The sequence below is a fragment of the Brachycentrus maculatus genome, unplaced genomic scaffold (genome assembly GCF_059751285.1).
Source record: "Brachycentrus maculatus isolate JH-2025_06_01 unplaced genomic scaffold, ASM5975128v1 h1tg000029l, whole genome shotgun sequence".
NCBI lineage: Eukaryota > Metazoa > Arthropoda > Insecta > Trichoptera > Brachycentridae > Brachycentrus > Brachycentrus maculatus.
Window position 1 is genome coordinate 858,777 of NW_028280783.1, and position 26,845 is coordinate 885,621.

Genomic DNA, 26,845 nt, shown 5'->3' on the forward strand with positions numbered 1-26,845 from the left:
TACGTAATAATAAAAAAAATCATATTCCATCGTAAATTACCGTCGCTTAAGTCACGTGCATCAAAAACCAATAGAGAAAAAATATTGTAATTAATGTTTTACTTAGTAAAAAACACTATTTCTTAAAATCTACTGCGACATGTGTTTCGATGCATTCCGCATCAATTTCAAACACCGTATATAATACGGTGTTTGAAAATGGTGTCACCGTAGATTTTAAGAAATTGTGGTATTTACTATGTAAAACATTAATTAAACATGGATAGATTTTACCACAAAGTGACTGCCGAATCAATTAATGAGAAAATATTGTAACTGGATGAGGGTAGGACACAGGGGAGGGGAACAGCCTAATATTTTACCGTACGGGGTTGTTGTCGTTACTAGATATCGGTCTATCATTTTAGCGACAAGCGCACGAAATAACCCTGCAGCGATGCACCCATACCATTCTCTCGAGTTCCCTTAACTATGAGATGCCGTATCTTCCTTTGGGCCACCTTCATTTTTTCCGTCGTACTTTTCGCTGGATGATACTTTTAATAGGCATTCAAGTCACGGTAAGCAAATATAGGTTTTTTTCAATGTGCTTCATGCCATTGCAGGGGCTCTGACTTCTAATTTCTCATTAGCCAAGTATGTATAACGTGGTACTCTTTCTATTGGTGAATTGGTGATGGACATGTTGGATGTAGAAAGTGATCGAATTTTAAACAATAAGCAGTTTACTTTTACATCGTGTTTTGGGACAAGCTTTACTTGTTGCCTACCTCATTTAGTTTGCTCACTCGTGTTTGTTGAAGGTGAAGGGCATTATCTGCAAGTATCGTCGTATCACTTCACACAAACCTAATATCGGTTTGCCATTCACCAGTGTTTCGAAATCAATATTTGTCTAATTCTTCTTTACGTACGGATCCAAAATACTTGTTAAACGAATTCTGCTTTACACCGATCCGAATATAATTTTAAAAGACATTATTTTCAACGACAGTAGCTATTGTTATTCTTGTTTTTCATTTCAATGACTAGATATTTCTCTTCTAAAATACTCAAACGAGTGTGAATTAAACCCAGTAACCCAGTGTCTTGTCGTGACGAACTCATCTGCACATTAAGGTACCCTTCTTGTCTCTTTTAATATTAATATCTGTATTTTAATATCTAGTACTTTGTCGTGGACGCAATGGTAAAAACTATGTTCGTTTAATGAGTTGTGCTAAAGGTATATCATTTCATGATGGAATATTCATATAATATTTATAGATTATTATATTCATAAAATCGTTCTACTACAAAAAGATTCAACCATTTATTTGGAATCAATCTTTTTTGTTTTGGCAATTAGTTTTTTTTCTTTAACTACAATTGTAACTGTATGTGAACTATAATTTTCGAATTAATTTTCAATCAATTTGATAATACCGTTACACTTATCTTATTTAAGCGATAATGAAACCATTTCATATTTTGATCAGTATTTTTGAGTATAGTTTTCTAATTCCATTCTAGATCAATGTAATACATAGATGTTTAGAAAACTCAGTCACGAAAAGAATTACCGCGTTTTGCATGATGTAAGAATTACCATGGTTTAACATAGATCGTGGACTATACGGCTGGTTCAAGGATGTGCATAGTTATGTATTGTATATACGTAAGGGCTTATTTACCGTGGGTTTAATCCCTTAAGAGCTCTGGAGCCCATCAAGTCAAAAACACATTTGCATAAGAAATCACCATTATGGAATTTTCATCTCTCCAATAGATGTCTCTAGTGAAGTTCCAGTGATTCAAGAACAATGTTTCAAATTTATAAAGTGTGGTTGTCAATGATTTGGTGTAATTGGTGAATGTTACACGTGTGTAAAGTGATCACTTAAACCAGTCTATGACGGTCGTCAGCCCCGTAAATGTCCAGACTTGCATATTCTTCTTCATCTTTGATGTCAAAAAATAACCAGTATGGAAAATTGAGTCGACTTGTGTTTTAGTGAAAGTGTCATGGACTTCCGAGCCAGAAATTTGTGGTTCGATCTCACCCTGACACAATTTTGCTCCTATTTTCCATAACAGGAAGCTCATATCTACGAAAGTAGTATTTAATTTATTTATTTTTTCTTCTCATTTATAATTTTGGTAATGCTGAACAAATAATTAATAATAATATTTATAAATTAAAAAACTGGGTACCTAAAAAAGATGAAAACAAATGTCAAAAAACAAATATTACCCTTTTATGTTTAACAAAAAAATAAAATGAACAGGCGTACAATATTCTTTCTTTATTAGGTAAAAATTAGTTATAAGTTAAGAATTAAGTGACAATCCGTTCATTTCTCTAAAAACCGACTGCAGTCTAAAAACCGAAAATAATAACCTCTCAATACGTGACGATGCCAATGCGATTCGTGATTGAAATAACATGAGAACTATGAATTGCTAACTTTTTTATAATTTAATGAAAATCGTGAAATATTTTTCAATTGAAACCTCTCAGGTGACGATTTGATAATCGATAATTGGACGGGAATCGGGAGTGAAATTTTGAGGACGCGTCACGTTTACTGGACATATCTCGTTACATGAGAGAGAAGAAAGATATAACGTAGAAAGAAGGAGAACGAGAGCTGTACATTCCAATGCCACGGGAGTGGAGAAAAAGAGAGCGATGTATACAGAGCGATACAAAGCGATAGAATAAAAGAGAAAAAGGCATGCGCAAATGTTGTGTAATGTTGCATTTCTTTCGAGATTTTCTTTTTGTCTCTCTCTCTCTCTCTCTCTGTCTTTCTCACACTTAATCTTTCTTATTTGTCTTCAAGAAGTTTCACTTCTATCATGTGTACGGTGCTGTATGCGCATTAAAAGAAATATGTTTTTGAATATCTTAAAATTAAATTCGGCTCTAAGGTAATCATGCCGTTTATGTAGGCGAATATGTAAAATTATCTCAAGTTAAAATGTGCAAATGAGACCCGTGGTAAGTCGGCTTGTGAAAGAGGTGTTATTCATGTTAGAATTTAAGTTATGGTGTTATGTAATATTGTAGCAGATACTCTATCATCTTTAAAAATTCTACTACTTTCTTTTATCCTGATACACGAACGTTTTAATCTATTTTATCGCAATGTCTTGTTAATGTATAGAGTCTACACAATGATTGATTGTTTCTGTAAAAATAATTCCACAAATGTATTTTTATTAACATCTAATGAAAACAAAACTATTTTTGTGTTAAGAATTGTCAATTAAATACGCATTCAAGTCTTAAGTACCTCGTATTCATTTCTTATCCGATTAACCTGATAAATTTAATGAAAAATAAATAACAATTTCAAATAAAGTTATCGGAGCATCAATCCTCAATCTACATTATACAGGTGCGGCGCGAGAACTTCTTTATTTAATTAACTAACCATCACGCCGCTTCTCCGCAGGGGTAGGCAGAGAGAATAGAACGCCACACCACTCTGTCTTTGCAAACATTCTTCGCCTCTTCCACGTTCATGCATCTCCTCATACTTACCCGCCGATTGTTACGATACCTAACCTGACCACTTTCAAGTATTTGGCATATCTGATCGTGCCATGTTTTTCTCGGTCTTCCTCTGCTCTTTTTTCCAATTACATTTGCCTCATAAATTTGTTTTACCGTTCTTCCCTCACTCATTTGTTCTACATGTCCAAACCATCTCAATACACCTTTCATAATTTATTTATTCATATATATGCTTATCTCAGCTTTGCATTCCTTCCTTATTTCATTATTCGAACATCTATCATACATCGTTTTGTCGCACATTCTTCTGAGAGATCGCATTTCGACTGCATTCAGTCTACTTTCATCCTTCTTTTGCCAACTCCATGTTTCACTTCCATACATTAGAGGTGGGACCAGGACTCTTTATTTAAAAAATATATTAATGATATAGTTTTTAAATGTATATATTTTTATTATTTTCCATTATACAGAGGTCCAATTAAAGTTTTTTTTAAAATTACTTCGTGAAAATAATATCTTAAAAGTGGCTTCCATTTTGATCAATATATCGTAGTCATACAGGAGAAAGTGACCAAGTGCATTTTTTACAAAAACGTGATCATTGACTATTTGATATCTTACTAGCTTAATATTGCCCTGAAAAAATCCCAAAAGATTTAAAACTTGAAAATATAATATATTTTGACTTGTTAAAAATGACTAACTGCATTGATGTTTATTTTCTTGCCAAGCAAAAGTGTCTTGAATGGCCCTCCTGAGCATTTTACGTTTTGGTAGTTGATCACTTTCTCCTGTACGACTACGATATCTGGATAGCCAAAATGGAAAGCTTCTATCCACCTTGTCTAGCAAGTTAGGTTCCGTGAATAAACAAAACATGCATCTTGGAGTGACATTGAACCGCCTCATGAGCAGCCCCTTCTTGCAAAATATGTGACTATTTGGTGTGCATTCTCCTGAATCGGCAATAATCGGAAATAATTTTTTCGAAGAAACGATAAGACAATTGTATTCAGATTTGTATTCGGATTCAGATCGGATACAGAAGCAACTAGGCTTCCTGATAGACCTTCTCTTACAAAGCAATTTTTTGAGAACTAAGAAGCGTAATTTATAGAAAATGTGAAAGAAAATTGGCGATTTTACTGTGCCTTTACACTTAAAAGCTTGCAATATCCCTGTCACCGCCAATCTAAACAAATACAAGTTTGTAAAACCACCACCAAATTTTCTAGAAGTACCTGAGTGGGATTAGTAGTTAGTTAGTTCAGTTCGTCAGGTAGATCCGATTCTGATCCAACGTTAAACGGTACTCAGACGCCTCCACAACACCGACTAGCACAGCAGACAAACACGGAACAGCGGAAAGACATTTATATATTTCAGAAATTTATACACAAGATAGATAAGACAATTACAGTCACTTCTGAGTGACGTGTCCAGATGATTGATACGAAACTTTAAGAAAATTAATGGGATGGGTGTGTGGTTCCAACATGATGGCGTCACAGCACGCACGGAATAAACGTCAATGACTTTCTTGCCGGAACACTTCCCCTAACGTATCATTTCATTGAGGAGCGATCAGCACGGCACAGCATCATTGAGGAGTGCCCAGCACGCTCGCCGGATTCAACATCCTGCGATATTTGAAATCGTTAGTATATAAAAAATTGACCAAAGACCCTGGGTAAGCTGAAGAATCATATTTGTGTTGTTATATTCATGTATGCATATAAACAACATTCCAGCATAAACACAAACGAAAAAAAGAAAAGTTTTTCCGGAGCCGGAGATAAAAAGTCTTGTGTATAGCAATTAAAAAAATAAGGTGAGTAGTTAAAATAAAAAAAGAACAAATATATATAAATATATATATATATATATATATATATATATATATATATATATATATATATATATATATATATATATATATATATATATATATATATATATGTATATATTATTTTTTGACATCTCATCAAAGATGAAGAAGAATATGGAAGTCTGGGCATTTACGGGGCTGACGACCGTCATAGGCTGGTTTAAGTGATCACTTTACACACGTGTAACATTCACCAATTATTTCCAAAAATTTTAGTAATGTGGTTGTCAATCATGGGTAGAATTGGTGAATGTTTCACGTTGTGTAAAGTGATCACTTAAACCAGTCTTTGACTTCTTCATCTATGATGAGATTTCAAAAAATAATATGAAAAATAACTCCTATAATTGGAGATAATCCAGATTTGTGAACAAGTATTTGGACACACTCAAATGTTATAAATTATATACATACATGTGCATTCAAAGTTAGGGAAAATCATTGTACAATATATACCATAAAACATCGATGTAATTTCACGGTCACAGCATGATGCTATATTTATTATACTAGTAACACAATATTCTTAGAAAAAAATATTTATTCGATTCGGTCCATTTTTATTTGAATTCATCCGTTTTACTATATTTTTAATGTAAAGACATACTCACGTAGTTATATACACAGATACTCAATATTTTCAGCATAAATATTTTCAAAATAGAAATATATTCAAAGCATCAGACATTTATGATAATTTACATCGATTGAAAAACACAATAATTACATATAATAATACAAATGTTAAAATACCATTAACTGCTTTTTTTCTTATTTTTAGTATTAAAAAACTAACATGGATAAGTTATGTTAGTTTTTTTCTCTTTCTCAAGGTTTCAATGAAATTTTTTTGTTGGTTGGATCTTTAGGGATGTGTGCTGAAATTTATTATTATGTATTTAGTATTTTCATGCTGTATGAATTATAATGTGCCTTTTATTATTTTCTACTGGATAACTATTTGTTTACTGTTCAATATATGTAGAAACCCTTTTAACGTTTAAACAAACTAAATAAATAAATGTATCTTATTACCATATTTGTTGTTGAGTTTTGAATATTGTGACGTCAGGGCATGAAAAAGGCAAAATAAAAAGTAGGTATATATGTACATGGATAAGTATCTGTAATTTCGATGTCGGTATGGTGTAATTTATTTCTCCACTTTAAACCAGTCATTCTAGCCCCTCTCGATTTATAATACGTTGATTACCTATTAAAGCGCTTCCCAATCGTAGCTATACACTTCTAAAAATAGACCGTGAGTTTCATTAGAATAGACCTGTTAAATAACTTTTCTCCGTAATCGACTTTGACCACTTTCAATGATTTCATCCATAATTTATTATTTGACTAGATATTTTTTAATAATTGATGTTGAAAAACAAATGTTCTCATAACAAGAACTAACGTAATGAATTATTATAATGATGTTCATATATGAAATGATGATGATGATATAAGTCCATGATACCAAAAAACAATAACTTTATATAAATATATATATATATATATATATATATATATATATATATATATATATATATATATATATATATATATATATATATATATATATATATATATATATATATATATATATATATATATATATATATATATATATATTTATATATATAAATATATATATATATATATATATATATAAATATATATATATATATATATATATATATATATATATATATATATATATATATGTATATATATATATATATATATATATATATATATATATATATATACATATATATATATATATATGTATATATATATATATATATATATATATATATATATATATATATATATATATATATATATATATATATATATATATAAATATATATATATATATATATATATATATATATATATATATATATATATATAATACTTAAGAACAGATTTTAATAAATAGTGCCGACCATCACACTTGTGACAGTTGGTAAGGCAGATCGCAAATGCAAATTGCGTCGTACGTCAATAATATTTGACATTTGTGAACTAGACAGCTGCAGAATACAAACAGATTTAGGGTAGCGTAAAATTAATCATCCAATTTTGTTTTTAAACAATTATTGATTAATTTTTAAAAAATGAGATATCTTTATTTGGACCTTGGAAAACATGATATCCGTCAAGTGGCTGCTAACAGTGTTGATGCGCATTTGTGCCCGTTTTATTAATATGTTTGTATACTTCTGCTTTCTAGTTTACAAATGTGATTGACGCACGACGATATTTGCAAAAATTATATCATCGTCCACGATCCGATAGGGTAATTAATTTTGTGCCAACCTGTATAAACAAAATTTTGTACAATAAAAATGGCCGTTGTAAATATTAACAACAGCCATTTTCTTGTTCAGTGTTTCAAAATTGGATCATATATATGTATAGAAGTTCCAAGAATTTGATTAGTGTGATTGTTAATCATGGGTAGAATTGTTGAATTTTACACGTATGTCAAGTGTGACCACTTAAACCAGCCTATGACTGTCGAAAGCCCCGCAAATGCCCAGAATCCCTATTCTTCTTTAAAAAAATATATGTTATTTTAATTTATTATTAATCGTATGACTCAGAAACAAATAAACAAGGCTGCAGTTATATCAGGATGCCTCAGAAACTCGGTGTGGAGGAACAAACACATGAGAATAGAAAGTCAAATGAAAATATACAAAACATGTGTTCGACCAATAGCCACTTATGGGATTGAGGCAAGAGTAGATACTTCCAGAACAAAATCTCGACTTCGAACCTCTCTCACCGATCCGAAGACTCTCCGATCCATAGCCGGAAACACATTGCGACCGAGTAAGAAATACCGACATCCGGAGCATGTGTAAGACAGAGGATATTGTGAGGTGGAGACGACAACGGAGGCGATACTGGAAGGAACATATAAACAGAATTTCAGAAGACAGACTTCCACGTATCGCCCTCCGAGGCAACCCTGAAGGACGCAGACCCCCAGGCAGACCAGATGGAAAGACAGCTGGGAGTCGACATCCCAAGAGCGACATGCGTAGGCACAAACAGATCCCTAGGATCTACAAAAAGAAGAAGATTAATCGTAATTTTAAATCTTCAGGTGAAGTATATGAAAGCCTTTTCATATGCCATGAAACTCTTTATGCCATAAACTCCACTCGGGCAAGGCTCACAGGTTGAGCACCAGTAATGAATGACAATTGCCAATACGGATGCTCCATTTAATCCTAAACGGCAGACTGGGCACCGATCAAAACATCTCCAAACATTTATATCATACTACTTCAATTTTCACCGGCACGAGAGTGTGCGAGCCCATATTAAATCCGAACTTTTTTGCCTATAAAACGTGTAAAATGCGTCTAATTTCGGTAATAATCATTTGTAGCGTGCTGCTCCTTTTTTCAAACGAAGTCAATGGCCGAAGGGGAAGAAAAATAAGTAAAACTAAGTCGAGGGTAAAATTTAAACAAATTTAATAAAATTATATTTGAATTTTTCGTGTTTATTGCTAAAATACTTAATTGGAATATTATCTTGTGATTTACTGTAGGTACAAATTGGACTACCGATTACTGGAAAATATAGGGATACCGATTCTGACCAGTACTACAACAATAATAACGTAAGAATTTTTTTTCCATTTTACTAATTGATAAATGTAATGCTGCGTTTTTACTAATATTTGCGTATTGATTTGTGTTATTGCTTCATAACCTATTTGAATTTTCCACCATATTATCGTTCATAATCTTATATGGATAATAAAATTAATCAAAATTAATCTTTAGTTTAAAATTGATTTTTGGTATTTCTTTTTTAATTCGTGTCGGGTTGTGGTCGGGTTTCTCGGTTCGAACCCACTCTACCACAATGTGATACCTATTTCCAATAATGAGCCGCTTAGGCTTACAGAATAGCATGAAATTGAAATATTTCTGGAAATAATACAAACACAAATATTTCCCTTTTTAACAAAATATTCATAACTAAAAACGTGCTCGAATAAACCAAAAAAGGTTCACCAATATGGGTGAAATCTATTAAAATTTATGTTTGAAGCATTCACTTTGTGATTTTCCATTTTATAATTAAAATGTGACATTGTTTTAAAATCACTATAAATTAATTATAGTGATTTTAAAACAAAGTTACATTTTAATTATACAATCTGTTAATTATATTAAAAAGCTTTTATTTACACTACGGATTCGATTGTTTTTACAAATCTTTCTATATCCTTTAAAAACTAACATAAAATAGTAAAAAAACAAAACAATACTTCCTGAATTACTGAATTCTCTTAAATTCACATACGCACTCGTTTGTTTATGAGTCCTACCTAAAAATAAACATAAATTTGCTATGTAAAGCATAGCATGATTTTTTTATTTGGTAAATACATGATTATATGGTAAATGAGCGTATCTAGGGTTATTTTTATTTCTATCATTCTAAGCTCACTACATTATAAAGCTTTGCTACCAAATATGGTTAGTATATTCAGTTTACCTTGAAAAATATATCATTTGTTTAATCCTTTTTCAGGGTGCAAAAATTCTCCTTGCTTCTCATTTTGATTATGAATACGTGCTTGGTCATAAAATCGCCTTTTTGTGTGTAGCGCGAGGTTCACCAAGGCCTCACATTACTTGGTTCAAAGACGGAAATGAAATATTTTCCCATCTTTATCTTCATGTAAGTACCAAAACAATTGTTTACCACCATTCTCACCCACACACTCATATATATATATATATATATACAGATCTGAAGATCGTGAAAAATATTTACATGGTATGTATATATGTATTTGTCACCCAACATGGTGTGGTTAATCGAAAATTCAATAAGCTGGGTTTTCCGGAAGTAACAAATCAATACGGAAGCCAGCGATGCCGTAGACTTCCGATTATTTGGAGCAGTGTGGAAAAATGATAAGGAAAATGTAGACAATTGCTTTTACACTTTATTCTGTAAATTTACGTATGACGGCCTCAAAAGAATAAAGGGTGGGATGACATTTTTTGTGAAAAATATTTTTCACGATAATTAACACGTTGTTTGCCGACCTGAAAAACTGGATTTTATGAGAAAACCAGGCTATAAATATTGCTTAACTGTACTATGCTTTAAATTTGTAAATTGTATTTTTAGTTTTAATATTATCTCCGCCTCCGTAATGCAATGGTCAGCACGCTCGGCTACCGTTCTAGAGGTCCCGGGTTCGATTCCCAGGGGGGGTCAAATAAATATAAGTGATTTTTTCACTCTAATATTAATTTAATATTACCCTAGACTGGTACCCGAAGCGGAGGGCTGATCACCTTTCCTTCGTGTGTTAACGATCAGGATTGAACACTGTGTTTGTTTAATGCAGTGCCCTATGCACCATTGGGGTGCGGATAAGGGTTGGAATTGAATATTATCTAAGTAGGTTTAACATGTAAATATTATCACGCGGTAACGCGTGATCGGTCATCGGCTGATGTGCCATGAGCCGTTGGGAGAAGGCTATTTTAACCTCTAAACTGAATAGACCGGTAATGACCGGTAGTAGTTGGCGATAGAAGTAGTCAATAGTTTTTGTTTGTATGCTTGAGTGGTCGTCGCGACTTTATCAACTATCCAACTGTTCCAATTCTTCAAAAATGCATTTCAGAAACTATTCAAGTTGTTGCTTTAGTCCACTTTTTCAAACGTCGCCAATGCTTAATAATAATAAAGAACTTTATATAGTAGAATACATACAATGAAAATAAGATGAATAAAAAACGAAGAATAAGATAATATGGCCATATAAAATATAGCCATAAAATAAAAATAGGGTCCGCTTAAGGGGTCTGTTAAATATTTTAATCTGAAGTGTGTGTATTTATCAATGAAATCACTTTGTGGTAATATCTATCCATTGTAAAGAATAAAATAACAACTATTAAGTTTTTTCCAGATAAATTTTATTTGACCAGCGACTGGGTTTTATCATAACCGATAGCATGTTGATGTCGGTTACGACGAAACCCGCTCGCTGGTGAAATAAAATTTATGTGGAAAAAACTATTTTATACAGTTCCACCAAGAGATGTCAGTACAAAATTTGAAGCTCTCCATATTTCTTAAAATACGACTATTTCTTAAAATGTATTATGACACGTGTTTCGATGCATTCCGCATCATTCAAACATATGTTTGAAAATGATGCGGAATGCATCGAAACACGTGTCATAATACATCTTTAGAAAAAGTGGTATTTACCAAGTAAAGCTTAAATTAATAGGTATATGCACATGAAAAGGCCGTTTGCTGATAAGTTGTACTAGCTTTTATACGTGCACATACCTATTTGAAGATTTCAACGCATTGAAGCTGTTTGTTTTCAGCTTCAGTGGGTATTTTTTTCATAGACTTAAAAATTTCAAGTTTCGCACCAAAAAAGAGCATTCGCAGGAAATTTTGCTTTTCGCTTTTCACTTAAAGAAAATTGCATCTGAAGGGCATAGAATATGAATAAGAACATAATCTGTCAGGAAAACGCAAAAAATATTGGGTAAGTCCGGGTCAACCATCAACATCACATGTAAAACGGAACATCCATGAAAAAAAATTGAAAACTTGAAAATGAAAACAGGGAGAAAATATGTACATACTTTTGCGTTGCATCTGGTGGGATCAGAATGATGCTGTGTATTTATAGATTTTGAAACGTGGTGCAACAGTTACTTCTGATCGCTACTGACAACAGCTCATCAATCTGAATCGAGCTTAGAGGGGAAAGCATAGTGAATGGGCCAACATTCACAAAGTGATGTTGCTGCACGACAACGCCCGGTCGCATGTGGGTATTCCAATTCATGAGACGTTGGAGGCACTAGGCTGGGAAGTGTAACCCCACCCTGCGTATTCACCAGACAGCCTCTTCAGATTACCACTTGTTTCCTTCAATGCAACATGGACTGTCGGAACAACACTTCGATTCCTACAAAGAAGTTCAAAATTGGATAGTGCAATGGATTTCCTCAAAAGACCAGGATTTTTTACAGCATTGATCCCGTGTTTTGCCAAAAAAATGGGCGAAAGTAGTAGTTAGCGACAGCAATTATTTTTATTAATGTATTCTTTCTCATTTGTATCGAAAATATGGTTCAATTTAGCAAAAAATTGCACTTTCATATGCATACCCCCAATAAATTTTGAGTGTGTCCAAACACTTGTTTATAAATCTGGATTATTTGCATTTATAGGAGTTATTTATCATAAAAAAAATTTGACACAAACAAAGATAAATAACTCCTTTAATTGGAGATGGCCCAGATTTGTACACAAGTATTTGGACACATTCAAAATGTTGTCTTATCAATAATTTATGACTTATGCTCTTATTATAAGTACTATAAATAACACTGCTTTGTATTCCAAGATTTACATTTTAAATCAGAAAGCTAACCTCGTTTTCCCGCTTTGCATCCATTCCCCATCCATTCCCTTTCACATTAAACGGTAATATCGTTCACCATATTCTCCTTTACTTACGAAATGTCCCTCCCTCCAAATATGGTATACTTTATTCCTAGATCCAGGTTGTCATGATTCCTTTTACTTCCTTTTGTTAACTTACAATGAAAGTACATGATGCACTTTATTTAATACTAGCTGAAACCAGACATGCGTTGCTGTGTCCAAGTATGGTTAAATGGAAAATAATATCACATTTCTAATATGTTTAATATCACAATGCTTGTGAAGCAGTACAAATATTTAAAATCTATGAAACAATAATGCAACCGAAAACATTGACACTTCTAATAGAAGCTGTCAAAAAGCTTTTTTTGAAAAACAATTTTTTTTCGCAATGGCAGCGCCATCTATAGAACGTAACAGAAACACGCGCAATACTAAACGCAGTTGATGGTGGATAGCGTATATCTTGACAAATGCTGAAATATTGTATACCACAAGTATTGTGAAATTAAAATATTATAAACGTGTACTTTCTCTATTAAAGAAAATGTTAAATGTTAAATGTTAAATGTTCGGTCTTGTTAAATGGAAAAGAAAGCTTTTTTATTTAACAAGACCGATGCACAGCAACGCGTGGCTGGGCCAAAAATTTAGTTTAGATTACGACAACATGTTTTATTTTTTCAGGTTCACGAGTGGAGAGTTGGAAAAGACAAAGTAAAATCTAAAATTGAAATAGATCCAGCAACGCAAATGGATGCAGGGGTCTATGAATGCACTGCTGATAATATGTATTCAATAGACAGAAGGTCTTTCAAAACTGATTTCTCTATTGCCTTTGATTAATTGTTGAAAGTACCTGAAAAAGTATTATATTTATTTGCTGTATTTTTTTACGTAACATAAACTACATATGTACGAGTACCTATCTTCAGATATTGTTTTTTATTTAACTCCAACTAACCAAGTGCATAATTCTCTAAAATACATAAGTACATAAATATATATAATATATATATATATATATATATATATATATATATATATATATATATATATATATATATATATATATATATATATATATATATATATATATATATATATATAATATAAGTGTACAATTGTTCATTGTATCTATATTGTGAGCTTTTATATTAAATTGTAATGTAATGCAATTTATATATTTATTTTATTTAAACGCAGCCTTTACAAATTTTGTGAAATTATAGTAACTTTAAACATAAAGAGTAAATCCACTCACGAGTCGGCATAGGCTATAGAACTTAAAAAGTTGAAGCCTGAGTAGGGTTATGATAAGCGGTGTTGCATAAGCCGTAGCTAGATTTCAGAGTCACTTGGACGTTAGGTAATTTAAAAAAATACTAATTTTATGAAAAAAGTTTTTATAAAATTTTATATCTAAGCGACGTCATTATGTAAACAATGTTTTTATTTGAATAAGTTTAATGGCCCTGAAAAGAATTTTTTTCGACATATTTTGACATTATGCTGTTCCCTCAATAAAGAAACAATTTTGCTTTCAGGGATAGCTACCAAAGTAAAAAATTAAGTGGTTTTTCTGCTGTAAAATATATATTTTGAAATGTACACCAAAAGCATCACCAATAATTTTTGCAAGGGGGGTTTTTCTCGACTGACCGCCAGATATTGAAATTTTCACTGATTCTGCAGTTCCTGGTGGGATACGAGTTTAAGTTTAGGAGTAACTGCGCTATGCACGTCAGCTCCGGTTAGAAATTGAAGTTTAGTTAAAAACACTGTACTGAAGAAAAATTAAGGCAAAGACTCTTGTAAGGGAAGTGGCAAGTTAAAAACCTAACGCGAAATGTAAGCGGGAAAAGATACCAGGTGGCGACATGCAGCGTGGAAGAGAAACAGATCTCGGGTGGAGGCATGCGCATTTCTCTATTGTAAAAAATGCATATATGATGATAATTTCAAAATTAAAAAAGGTAAGTAAGTACTACGAGCACTAAGAAACCAGCACAGTGGCGCTCTCTGAGGATCCATAGAATTACGGAGCTAACGCCATCTAGTGGTCTCTAGTTGCGAACACCTCCCTATAAAATAGTGATTTTTTTGTACCCAAAACTTATTCCACGCTTCACTTAAAATCATTTCTGAATAAGCAGTATTTACCATACCGCTATTGTCGGAAAACGTATCATACACTATAAGCAATTCATTAACTTTTACGACTAAGTAAGTGTAAAAAAGATACTGGATAATTTTTCACTCTTCACAAAAGTCTGGGTTTTACAAAAAACTTTTACATTTAGTATAATAACTATATCATTTTTACTTGCTTATTATTTTTTGTGAAATATAAAGTCAGAAATACTCAAAAGTAATCCGGTAACATCTGTGAAGTTATAGTGTTATTCTAAATGAGCAGAGAAAATCTGGCCCTCTAAGCTGGCTCGATTACAAAAACACACGATTACACGATTAAGTATGTCAGACTCCCATAGCTTACGTACGTAAACTCCCCTATAAGATCTGTTTGACAACTTTGCTTACCAAACCCCACTTACTCAGGCGCCTTACCCTTATAAACAATGAACTGGCATTATCAAATTACTTTTAGCCAAGAAGAATCTGGTGATATAAATCTTAACCCCCAAGTACTTGTTTCATATAAACGTATTCTCTTGTCCCATTTTATCGCTTCCGGATTTCTTTAATTGTTAAGTATCCCTTTTCATAACTTTTTGAGGTGAGAATATTAGCCGGTTGCTCATCATGCTCCGTTCTGTTATCAGGTTTATAGAATCCATTTATTGAAGACATCATCTGCATAAACTACCGTCGTGCATCCATTCGAAAAGGACAGTTTTAACAGGTCGTCAATGAGTAGATACGTTACAAAGGGATGAACAAGTCAGTTTTCTGAATTCGAATTGGGCTGAGTAGGTACAGTTCTTGTAAGTATAGGAACCCACGGTTTCGTGCATACGGAATTCGAATTCGGAAAACACGTATGCGGTAAGCATAAATCTGGTACAGACACACAGATACGATTTCTGTGATTGTGTTGACAGTTGACAAAAGATATCCTGTTCGGTATTTTGCACCCGTAACTGAACTGCTACTTAGTATTTATATGTAATATAATATGTATATATTTATATAGATTTAATAGTTGTAATAAGTGCAATCTATTGTGAAAAAAAAACCTTGATAAACATATTAAAAAATAAATGTACTCAGGAGCACCTAACGTTCATATCAATGTAAATACTTTATCTTTAAGCGAAAATGGTGTGTTGCTTCACAAAGATATTTATTTTGAAGGTTAAAAATATTCATTTTTTTCACAAAGTGACGTTTTCTAATGAAGCATTATTATCTTCAAAGCTTAAAAAAGGTGCACTTTACAATAGGAAATTATCATCGATTTACAAAAGACCCTTTCATTCATCGCTGGTAAACAATGCTGTTCTCCTATCCCCTTATGATGTAAGTATTATTTGTTCTACGAATACAACAATCATCACCCTCCCATTATTGTTTATAATAATTACCTGAATGATAATTGTGTTTGTATGAGCTTTGTTCATATAATAATAATAAATAATAATTTTGGAAAATTTATTTATTGCCATTTTCGTAAAATACACCTCAAAGACACTTCACTGTGATTTAATTGGGGAAAAGGAGATTGTGGAAATGATTTAGCAAACAAATTCATTATTAGTTTTTTTTAAGTTTATCTCACTCTCACTGTTTCTAACTGCTGGTGAAAGAGCATTTCATTCATTCCTCCCTCAACAGCAAAGGAATGCTCGCCAAATTTAGTGCGCTGGTTGCAGGCTAATAAGAACACTCTACTCACGGCAGCTGTTATAGCGGATGGAAGCATGAGACGTCTATCAACCACCTTTTTTGGATTGCATAGCTCTTTTAGATAATCTGGAGTTACATTATGTATTGATTTATACATGAGTAGATAGAGTTTATACTCTCCAATTTCGGGAAAGAGCAACTCTTGCAGTTCGTGAAATAGTGGAGTGATGTGACTGAATTAAAAATTCTCCACACCGTTTGCAGTCGAGTAATTTAATTGTTTGGTAAACCCGTACATTAACTGTTTCAATAATCGACTCCAGATACTACAAACGCATTTATTAATTGACGGGCAACATCAACTGGTAAATGCTCTCATTTATATTTTCTATTATTAAAATGTTATATTTTATTCACGCTATGTAAGGCTTAGAAATAAATAACTAATGACATGAGCTATAACATATTTTATTTTAACTAATGAACTGTCTCTGGCCCTCGAAGCGTTTTGATATTCAGTAATTCCTAATTATTTTTTCTATGTGTTGTAGGTGAACAGCATCCTCCGAGAAAATGAGTTCAGTAAGGAGTTTTCTTCGGGTTCTGTAAAGGCGTTTGAAACAAACCAACTGGCTTCTAACAATCCTATTGAAGATACAACTTGTGAAGCACAATGTCAATTAACAACTGGTATATAATATATATTCAAAGGGATAATAATATATTATTAGATATAAGATGGTTTAGACATGTGGAATGAATAAGTGTGGAAAGAGCGGTATAAAAATTCCAAGAAACAAATGTAGCCGGAAGTATTGGGTTTCCCATAAGTAAAGCGGTTTTTATAGAACTTTTATTTTTCAAAATTAAGCTAAACAAAGCATTTTCAACCTAAAATATATTCACTTTCACTTTCTAAAATGCTATTCCATCTATCTGGTAGACTTTTGCAGCCTCTTTTTCTATATTCAATTGTCTGTGATGAAAATTACTCCTCCAGTACTGATTTGACCTCGTCTATGTAGTTCATAATTTTTCCATTCAATTGATTTTAAAGACTGCGGAATAAATGATGATCGGATGGGCAATGTCAAGCAAATATGGTGGGTAGGGCGTCATTTCCCATTCAAACTGCTCCAACCTTTTTACCGTCATCCTTGCTGTATGCTGTATGCGTTTTTACATCCCTGATGTAAAAAAGTTTTTCATCTTAAAATCAAAGATTGTCGTTTTTTTCTAATGCTGACTTAAGCTGCTCAAAGTGGACTAAGCCTTTCATATTCCACCAAACGGATAGCAACACCTTACGTGGGTGAAGACTTGCTTTAGCCTAGGGCTCTTGTGTTTCTCATTTCCCATTTTTATAGAGAACCCATTTCTCGTCACCAGTCACTATTCGATTGAAAAAGACTCGCTTCTGAGACATAACAGCAAAGAAGAGCATACATTCACTCTCTGTGCGCAATTAGACTCTGCAAGATTGTGAGGAACCCACTGGCCCCTGTTGACCTTTCCGATGGTATGAAGGTATCGATGAATTGTTAAATGACCAAACCCGAGTTTCTTTGGCAGTTCTTCAACAGTTACGGTTGGATTTTGTTCCACCAGATTCCACAGGACATCCTCGTTGAGCTCAACAGACCTTCCAGGCTAGGCTCGTCTTTTAGGCTATAGTTTTGGATCAGATCGAATTTCCAAAACCAGGTTGACATTAGCTTACTCTTATTATCTGACCTCCATATACTGCATTGATGTTTATCATAATTTTTATTGCGCTGGTCCTTTTTTTAACTCATAAAGAATAACATGCCAAATGAATGCTCCTTTGTCACTTCAATTATAACTTTGCAAAAATAACCCTTTAAATCAAACTTCTCTTCAAAATTTGCACTAAGAACGAGAACAATGTGATACTACTACCTGCTTTTATTTATAAAAAGTCAACTTTAAGTTTATACAATTAAAAAAAATCACTTTACTTATGGGATGACCAAATAAATACTGAAAAAGACCTGGGAGTAAAATCAAACACATCACAAACTTGAAAGTGGACGTTTCAGGAGTCGGAGTAATCAGTGGGTATGTATGAGGAGATGCGTTAATGTAAAAAAATATATGCAAAGACAGTATTGTAGTGTCGTATTCTCTCTGCCTAATTCTGAGATGCATGATGGTCAGTCGGTTAGTTATATGTATTTTCTTTTATCCGCCTCCGTAGTGTAATGTTTACCGCGTTTAGCTTACCGTGCTGGAGGTTTCGGATTCCATTCCCAAGGGGGGGTAAAAATAAATACTAAGGATTTCACTCTAATATTTATTCAATATTACCCTGGACTGGTCCCTGGAGCGCAGGAGTGATACCCTCGCCTTCATGTAAGTAACAATGAAGATAACGATCAATACAATGCAGCGCCCTACGCAGCATTGGGAGCGGATAAGGGGTTAAAAGAAGATTTTATTTTATGTTTTTATTAACAATTTCTCTTTCCTTGCATTTTTATATATACATATTGCGGATATCTTTATACTACGCAAACCGCACATACAATTGATTTTAATGTTATTTCGCATTTATTTCTTCATGATATCCAACTCCCTACTAAACTCTAACCTACTTCATTCACATTGTGAATCTCATATGTTGTTGAATTGAAAGAGAAATAAAAGCGACACAAATAGAAAATCTGGCGACTTTTTTTAAAAAAAATAATATTTCTTTGCGAATTTATTTACTTTATTCTTTTACTGTTTATGTTCTATATTCTACTAAAAAAAATTAAAAATTAAATATGTCCATAAACAAACACGTCTGTTTTCTGTTTGAATTTTATATTTCCTTTTAGGTCTTTTATTGGGAATATTTGATGGTCACGGTGGAGCATCGTGTGCGCAAGTCATATCTAAACGCTTGTTCAATTATATTGCCGCGTGCCTTCTGCCAGCTCCAATGTTGGAAAAATACTTGTCCAGTAAAAATCGCAAGGACCTCATAATGACGTTTAATGACAAAGTAAGAATATCACTAAAAATGTACTCACCACCCGTATGACTGAAATCTTTATAATTAAAAGATATCATTTTTAGATTTATAGTTAACTTCCCAGAGCTATTTACATAGTAAATATAAAATAATTTTTGTTTGTATTAGTATAAATTATGCTGCAATATTTTTTTTTTACTTTCTATGATTTTTTTTATAGCTCGAGATTGTAGAGGACCTTAAACCTCTCTATGAAAGTAGTTTTGATAACTTTTTGTGTGAATTATCCAAAAAAAGTTATAAAGATCACTTTGATATGAACAGCGCTTTAGAAACAGCGTTTTTACAAATCGACTCGGATATTTCAAATGAAGTTCTCAAAACATTCAACAGCACGGGAAAAGTGAACAAAAAAACCCTTTCAGTTGCCATATCAGGAGCCGTTGCATGTGTCACACATATTGACGGACAACACTTGCATGTGGCTAACGTAGGCGACTGTAATGCTGTTCTTGGGGTTTTGTCAGAAAACAATGACTGGATTGCCAAAAAACTAACTGTGGAACACAATGCTGACAATGCTAAAGAAGTGCAGAGGATATTAAAAGAACACCCTTTAAGTGAACGAGAAACTATAATCAAATTCGACAGGTTACTAGGACAGTTGGCTCCTTTGAGATCTTTAGGAGATCAGAGGTATAAATGGTCAAATGAAATTATGGAAAAAGTAGTTATCCCATATCTCGGACCACAAGTGCTTCCACCGGACTACCACACTCCGCCGTATTTATCAGCCCACCCCGATGTTTTCCATTATCAACTCACCCCTCGTGACAAGTTTATGATTATAGCTTCAGATGGATTATGGGATATGATGTCTCCACACCAAGCTGTGAAGCTTGTCGGAGAACACATGATGGGGAAAGTATTCTTCACACCTCTCAAACTACAGCGCAAAGAAATGAAACTCGGTGACATCAATGATGTTCTACTTCATAGAAAAGAAGGACTTAAATCTAAACCTATCGATAAAAACGCCGCTACACATCTTATAAGGCATGCTCTCGGCGGCACTGACTATGGAATAGAACATTCGCGAATATCTGAAATGCTAACTCTCCCGCAAGAAATATCCCGGTTATTTCGGGACGATATTTCCATAACAGTAGTTTATTTCGACACGGAATACCTCAGATATTGTCCAGCTTGATGAAGTTAGTATTACATGGCCACTCTAGTCTCTTTACTATCCTAGTTTATTAGTGGAGTAGTATATTTTTACAGTCATCCTTACAATTAGGGCATGTAATATACAATACTAACAAATAGCAAATAGATCAAATTCAATACTGTTAAAGTGATAATAAAACATTTGCAATAATTTTTTGACACAGCATCAAAAATATTCACTGTAGAGACATAGTATATTCTGTCAAATTGGTACTGGAACTGAATAATTTAAAAGACCTTCGTAAATGATATATCAGATTTTTTTCTCGTTAAATTGACACAATTGTAATCTTCATATATGGATGCCGAGTTTGAATGTAATTCATCATTTTGTTTATTGTCAGCAGTCAAAAACATTACTTGTACTTAAGTGCATAAGGTGATTTTTATTGTGAAGAAAAAAATTACAACAAATTTGTCTTAAATTTTGTGTTGAGAATGAAATTTCAGGTTCAGAAAAACTCAACAAATGTCATTGAACAACCCTGTATTTTCCTGATTTGGCTTTCCGTGACTTTCTTCTATTCCCCAGTTCTGGTATTTATTTGACAAAATGTATGTTTAACTATTATATTTCAATAGAAGTCTTGCCATATTCATAGTATATATTTTGATTATTCATATATATTGGCTATTGGTTTAATTTCTTTTTTATTTAAAAATTAGATAAAAATCCTACCGCACTTAGCCGACTGTTATGATATCTTGAATTTTTTAAATATGCATCCTAATGCAGTTTGCTTCTGCCGAAAAGCAAGCTTTCTTATTTTACACCAGTTGCCTGAACAAACTCAAAAATATTTAAATACAGACTATAAGTATGTTGTCATATTTGGAATTAGCAATGAATCTCCAGCTTACAGTGGATTTATTACGTACTCCACAGTACATACTGAGGTTTCTCTCTATGTGGTAATAATGGCTAAGCTTAGATGTGAACTTGTGATACTTATCCTTGAAGTACTCCCCCCTCCCCCCATAAACATCTGTGCCTTTATTAGAAATGGGTAGTAGAGATTTGTCTCCATTTGTAGATAAATTAAACACTCTTTCAAATGCATTGTTACAGCTTTAAGTAATTTATTAATATTTTTGTGACTTCTATAAATATAAATAAGTTTACTGTATCAAAAACTGGTAAAGTGTGCCCTCCTTAGATATTTTCTTATATTACGTAAATAAGATGTTAAATTTGTGTCAATTTCACAATTAGACTTTAAAAACTATACTAAACATCCAATGATTAAATGTCAGATTGACAAAATCGTAAATTAATTTACTAAAGATCAGTTTGAATTTTTTATACCTTTTCAAAACAAAAAAAAAATATTTATTGTAGTCTATGAATATTATTATATTATTTTTTCTTTATCAATTGTCATTTCTTGTGATTTCTTTATCAAACTTTTTTTCTTTATCAATTGAAACCAACTAAGCTTGATCAAGTATTGTTGATACAAATTTGTTTTGTCTTTGCTCATTCAAAATTATTTGTTGAACATTTTTATATGTTTATAATCAACTAATTACTATTTAATATGTATTCCAATTGGTCTTTAGGATATTATGCTATTATGCCTTGATACTCTTCAAAGCCAACTTTCAACCCGCCATTGCGAGGATTAGCTTGAGAGTGATATTAAAAATCTAAGTATATAGTTTATTACTTGTGGCATCAGACCTTGGCAATAAAAATAAGCAATATTTTTTAAACATTAAATAAGTTAGCTATTATGAAGAAAAAGCTATAGCTACTTCTACTTTGTAACATATGTTATACCTAGAGAAGTATCCCTTTTGTTAAAAAATATTGAATAGTGAGCACATTAAAGTGAGTGCTTTCTTGCCACATATTAAAAATATTATTCATTGGATTTTAGGATTATCGGTAGATATATAACACTTTAAACCCTTTATGCATCCTCATTGACAAACTGGGACATACTGAACAAGTACTTTTTAAATTATATCGGAATTAAAATAAGAATTTCGGTACATGGTTGTGTAATTGCTACAAAGTCCGCAAAATAGTTTGAATCGAGGTCCCTAGATGGCATTAGTCGGAAATTATGTTTAGTTATAATTTACATTGTGCTTTTAGCTCTGGGCTCTGATTTTTAACAATGATTTAAAATAATAATTATAAAAGATCTATAAAGTAACAATCTTGTAGTGCTCTGATGTTGATTACAATCTATGCTCTACAGATTTGAGACATGAAAGTTGGTGACATTGGCTGGCGTTCTCCAGATAGGAACCAGACCATAAATTTTGTATTAAATAAAACATGTTTTTGAGCTCTTATTACAATCTGTTCTCAGTCCAATTTGCTCATTAATATTATCAAATAACTTTGTATTGCGTTGTAAACTTTAAACACTGTTAATCTATCGAACGTTCTGAATAATCCCAAAAAATGAGTTTTGTTTTGTTGTTTGTGCTATTTTTACAAAAATTTGATATGCCTTAAACAAAGTACAAATATTTAATTAATTCCATGTGTGTTTTGGCTGAATAGAATAATAACAATAATGTATCGACTCGCAACACAGGCTGGACATTTTGGTGCCCAGTGTGCAGTCTACATTTATTATATCATTATCATGATTATCGATGAGGATGATGCATGTAATACTTTTTTTCATCTTTAAAGTAATATGTGAAAAAATAAATTTTTCATTTATAGTAAAAAAATAATAATTTTTCAAAATGCACTTTGAAAATTGCATATATTTATGTTCAAAATTTGCCTTGTTTTTAGACAAAAAAAAACTCATCCAGTTAAAAACATCATATTCTGTAGTAAAGTACCATTAAAGCAAGGGTGGCCACCCTTGCTTTAAACCCATGTGTAAAAAAACCAATAGCAAAAATAGTTTTTAACTGAAGGAGAGGTGAAGCTGTTAACCAGCCTTATATAGGGTTTTCCAATAAGAGGTTTCATTTTGAATAGCCCGCTATCTAGGCAGCTGCCACTTTTGAAGCTGTCATCTTTTGACATTTGACAAGTAAAAACTATGCGATTAATAAAAATGCAACGATACACGCTTCAACAACGCATTGAAATTGTTAAAATTCACTACAGAAATGGTGAAAATTTTGCAATCACAGTTCGCGAAACTAAAGCACTTTTTGGTTGTTGTGAAGCGCCTTCTCGGCCAGAAATAGTGAAACTTGTTAAAAAAATTGAGCGGTTGGGACAATTTGGTGATGTGAAGAATCGAAACTCTCAACGTGTCACTGTTTGGTGCGGTTTTTGGGCTGGCGGTGTGATTGGACCTTACTTATTCGAAAATGAGGCTGGTGCAACTGTTACAGTGAATGTATTGCGCTATCGAGCTTGATTAATGATTTCTTATGGCCGGAATTGGAAGATATTGATGTGGACGACATTTATTTTCAACAAGACGGCGCTACGTGCCACACAAGCAACGAAACAATCGCAATTTTGCAACAAAAAATTCCTGGCCGTGTTATTTCTCGAAGAGGTGATCACAGTTGGCCCCCGAGATCTTGTGATTAAAACCTTGAGACTTTTTTCCTTGGGGCCACGTGAAAGATAAGGTCTATGCCAACGCTCTATAATCGATTGAAGACCTTAAAGATGGAATTCGTGAAGTTATCGAGGACATACAGCCGCAAATGTGCGAATTGGTCATGGAAAATTTCATGAAAAGGATATGGTGCTGCAGCCGTAGCCGTGGCGGCTATTTGGCTGATATTGTTTTAAATCGTTAATCGCATTTTTTTCTCCTAACAATGCAATAAATATTCATTGATTTATCTTAAAATAACAGTTTTTTTCAAATATCAAAATGTAACCTCTTATTGGATAACCTTATACATATATTAAAATGTTATCTCATATTATGAACTCTTTAATGAACTAATATTATATTTATCACTGTTTTTTATTAATATTTCTGATATTATAACAATGTATTTAAAAATATTTTCTTTAAAGTGGTTATAAATCATTTTAGCAATCAAAGTTTAAATCCAAAGAATATTAATTATTAATGTTGTTATATTGTTATCTATATCATAAGAGATCTTTCTTGACAAAACTTTAAAAGAAATATATTACTTCGTATGATGTTAAATCAAATTTCTTTTTTTGATATTAAACAATTTTAAAATATTATCCAATCAAATTCTTACTATCCTAAATTTTTTTAAATACATAAAATCATATTGTGTAATATTAAAATAATTCATTTTATTGAATGAATAATTTTTAACTTGACTTGATCATTTTTCCGTAGAAAATATTATAAAGATTATATTAATAAAAATAATAATAAAGGTTAATTTAAAAAGCACCGCTTTTGTAAAAAATCATTTCAAGGGTGCTTTACAGTTTACATCTAGATAGTTATGTGACAAAATCAGTGCCTACAAGTAATCACTGAGATTTGTATTTTAACAACGTTTGGGTTCCAACAGTCTTCCGATAGCTGATGTGCTCGCTGATGTAACAGCTGCCTGTTTTCCATTGATTGTCTCAAGATAACAGGGTTCTAAGATATAAACTGGTGCCATTTTGTGAACTGCCTTAGACACTGTCTAGCAAAACTGGAAAGTTATCCTTTCTGGACACTTCAACCAATGAGTCTTAGGTGTTGTCTGAACTGTGTCAATATTTTGGAGTTCTAGTTATTAATCATACTGCAGCATTGAAAACTGTTTGCAGCTTATCAGTAAGTTGCAGAATATTCCTAATTTAAGCCTCGGCATGGTTCTGTTTGTGTAAAATACCACATTTTATTTTTGTAAATACTGTAAGTCCTCTACTTAGGTGATTAATTCGTTCCGAAGGTTTTCATGTAAATCGAAAAAAAAAATGTGTTCTTTTTGATACAATCACACAAGGGGTTAATAATTGTTTTAGTTGTAGAATCAATTATTTTATGAGCATGTGCTATGTCAGCCATCTTTTCACCTTTTTCATTTGTTTTATAATTTTAACTTTGGTCTCCATTGTTATGGCATGTCTACTTTTATTATCAATTTGATAATCAAATTTACATTTGTTTGACATCTTAGGGGATATAGTTGGGTAGACGCTTGACTGTGAAACTGGTATTGTGTGTTCGATTCCTGCCAATTGCAAAATAAATACATGAAAGATTTATTTTCAATTGGTCTGGATGTTTGTGATGTGTTTTTCACATTAACCACCCTATCATAAGTATCCTACCTGCAGATAAGCCTATAAAGGTATTGTGGGCTAATCCTTTTTTTTAAAGTGGAAAAAAATATATTTTTTATTAAATTGTGTAAGTACGAATTCATGTAAGTAGAGGACTTACTGTATCCTTAATTTTTTATTTCAAATTTCATTGTATATTTGTTGTAGTGCAAAGAGTCTACTTTTATTCTTATTACTCTCCTCCAAAAGTTTGTTAAACATGTATGCGCATTTTTACATTTACTTGAAGGGACCCAAGTAAGATAGTGTAAAGACCCACTTTCAAGATCAAGTAAACTTAAAACTTTACCTGCACCATTGTGTTCTCATGGTTTTTAAAGTTACAGACTTAGCTTGCCAATATAGTAACTAGCTTGTTTTATGCAGAAAGGAGCCTGCCCACAAATTTCAGCAACAATAAAAACTACTCAAGTATGGGAATTGTATGATTTGTGCTCTTTCATATTGAAAATAGATGCTAAGTTTTAATCTACAAAATTGGATCTAAATCCGAAACTTAAAAACTTAAAATTAGCAGAACAGATCTAGTTTATGAAATGTTGTTTAAATGTTTTGGAACCGAAATAATTATAAAACAATTATTACTAAAATAAACATTTATAAAAACTATTAAAAAATTTATTATTTCAATTCCAGCAGAATGTGAGTTCCTATCTGCGTAAGGTCAGCAACATAATTGCAAAAGTTTTAATTGAAATATATATAAAATTTAGTAGCAAAAAAAGAATTAAATCCTTAGTACAA

The 26,845-nt window shown here is 32.3% G+C and overlaps 2 protein-coding genes across 2 annotated transcripts; both read left to right on the forward strand.

Moving 5' to 3' along the window:
- Positions 1–8,567: 8,567 nt before the first annotated feature.
- LOC148312900 (immunoglobulin domain-containing protein oig-4-like) lies at positions 8,568–13,803 on the forward strand. The gene is made up of 4 exons (XM_088271830.1): positions 8,568–8,869; positions 8,965–9,036; positions 9,960–10,109; positions 13,557–13,803. Exons 1-4 carry the CDS (start codon positions 8,624–8,626, stop codon positions 13,713–13,715), a joined length of 627 nt encoding a protein of 208 aa, XP_088127956.1. The 5' UTR covers positions 8,568–8,623; the 3' UTR covers positions 13,716–13,803.
- A 2,117-nt stretch (positions 13,804–15,920) lies between these two features.
- On the forward strand, positions 15,921–21,687 carry Pdp (pyruvate dehydrogenase [acetyl-transferring]-phosphatase 1-like protein, mitochondrial). The gene is made up of 4 exons (XM_088271568.1): positions 15,921–16,352; positions 17,231–17,369; positions 19,523–19,689; positions 19,880–21,687. Exons 1-4 carry the CDS (start codon positions 16,152–16,154, stop codon positions 20,867–20,869), a joined length of 1,497 nt encoding a protein of 498 aa, XP_088127694.1. The 5' UTR covers positions 15,921–16,151; the 3' UTR covers positions 20,870–21,687.
- The last annotated feature ends 5,158 nt before the right edge of the window (positions 21,688–26,845 follow it).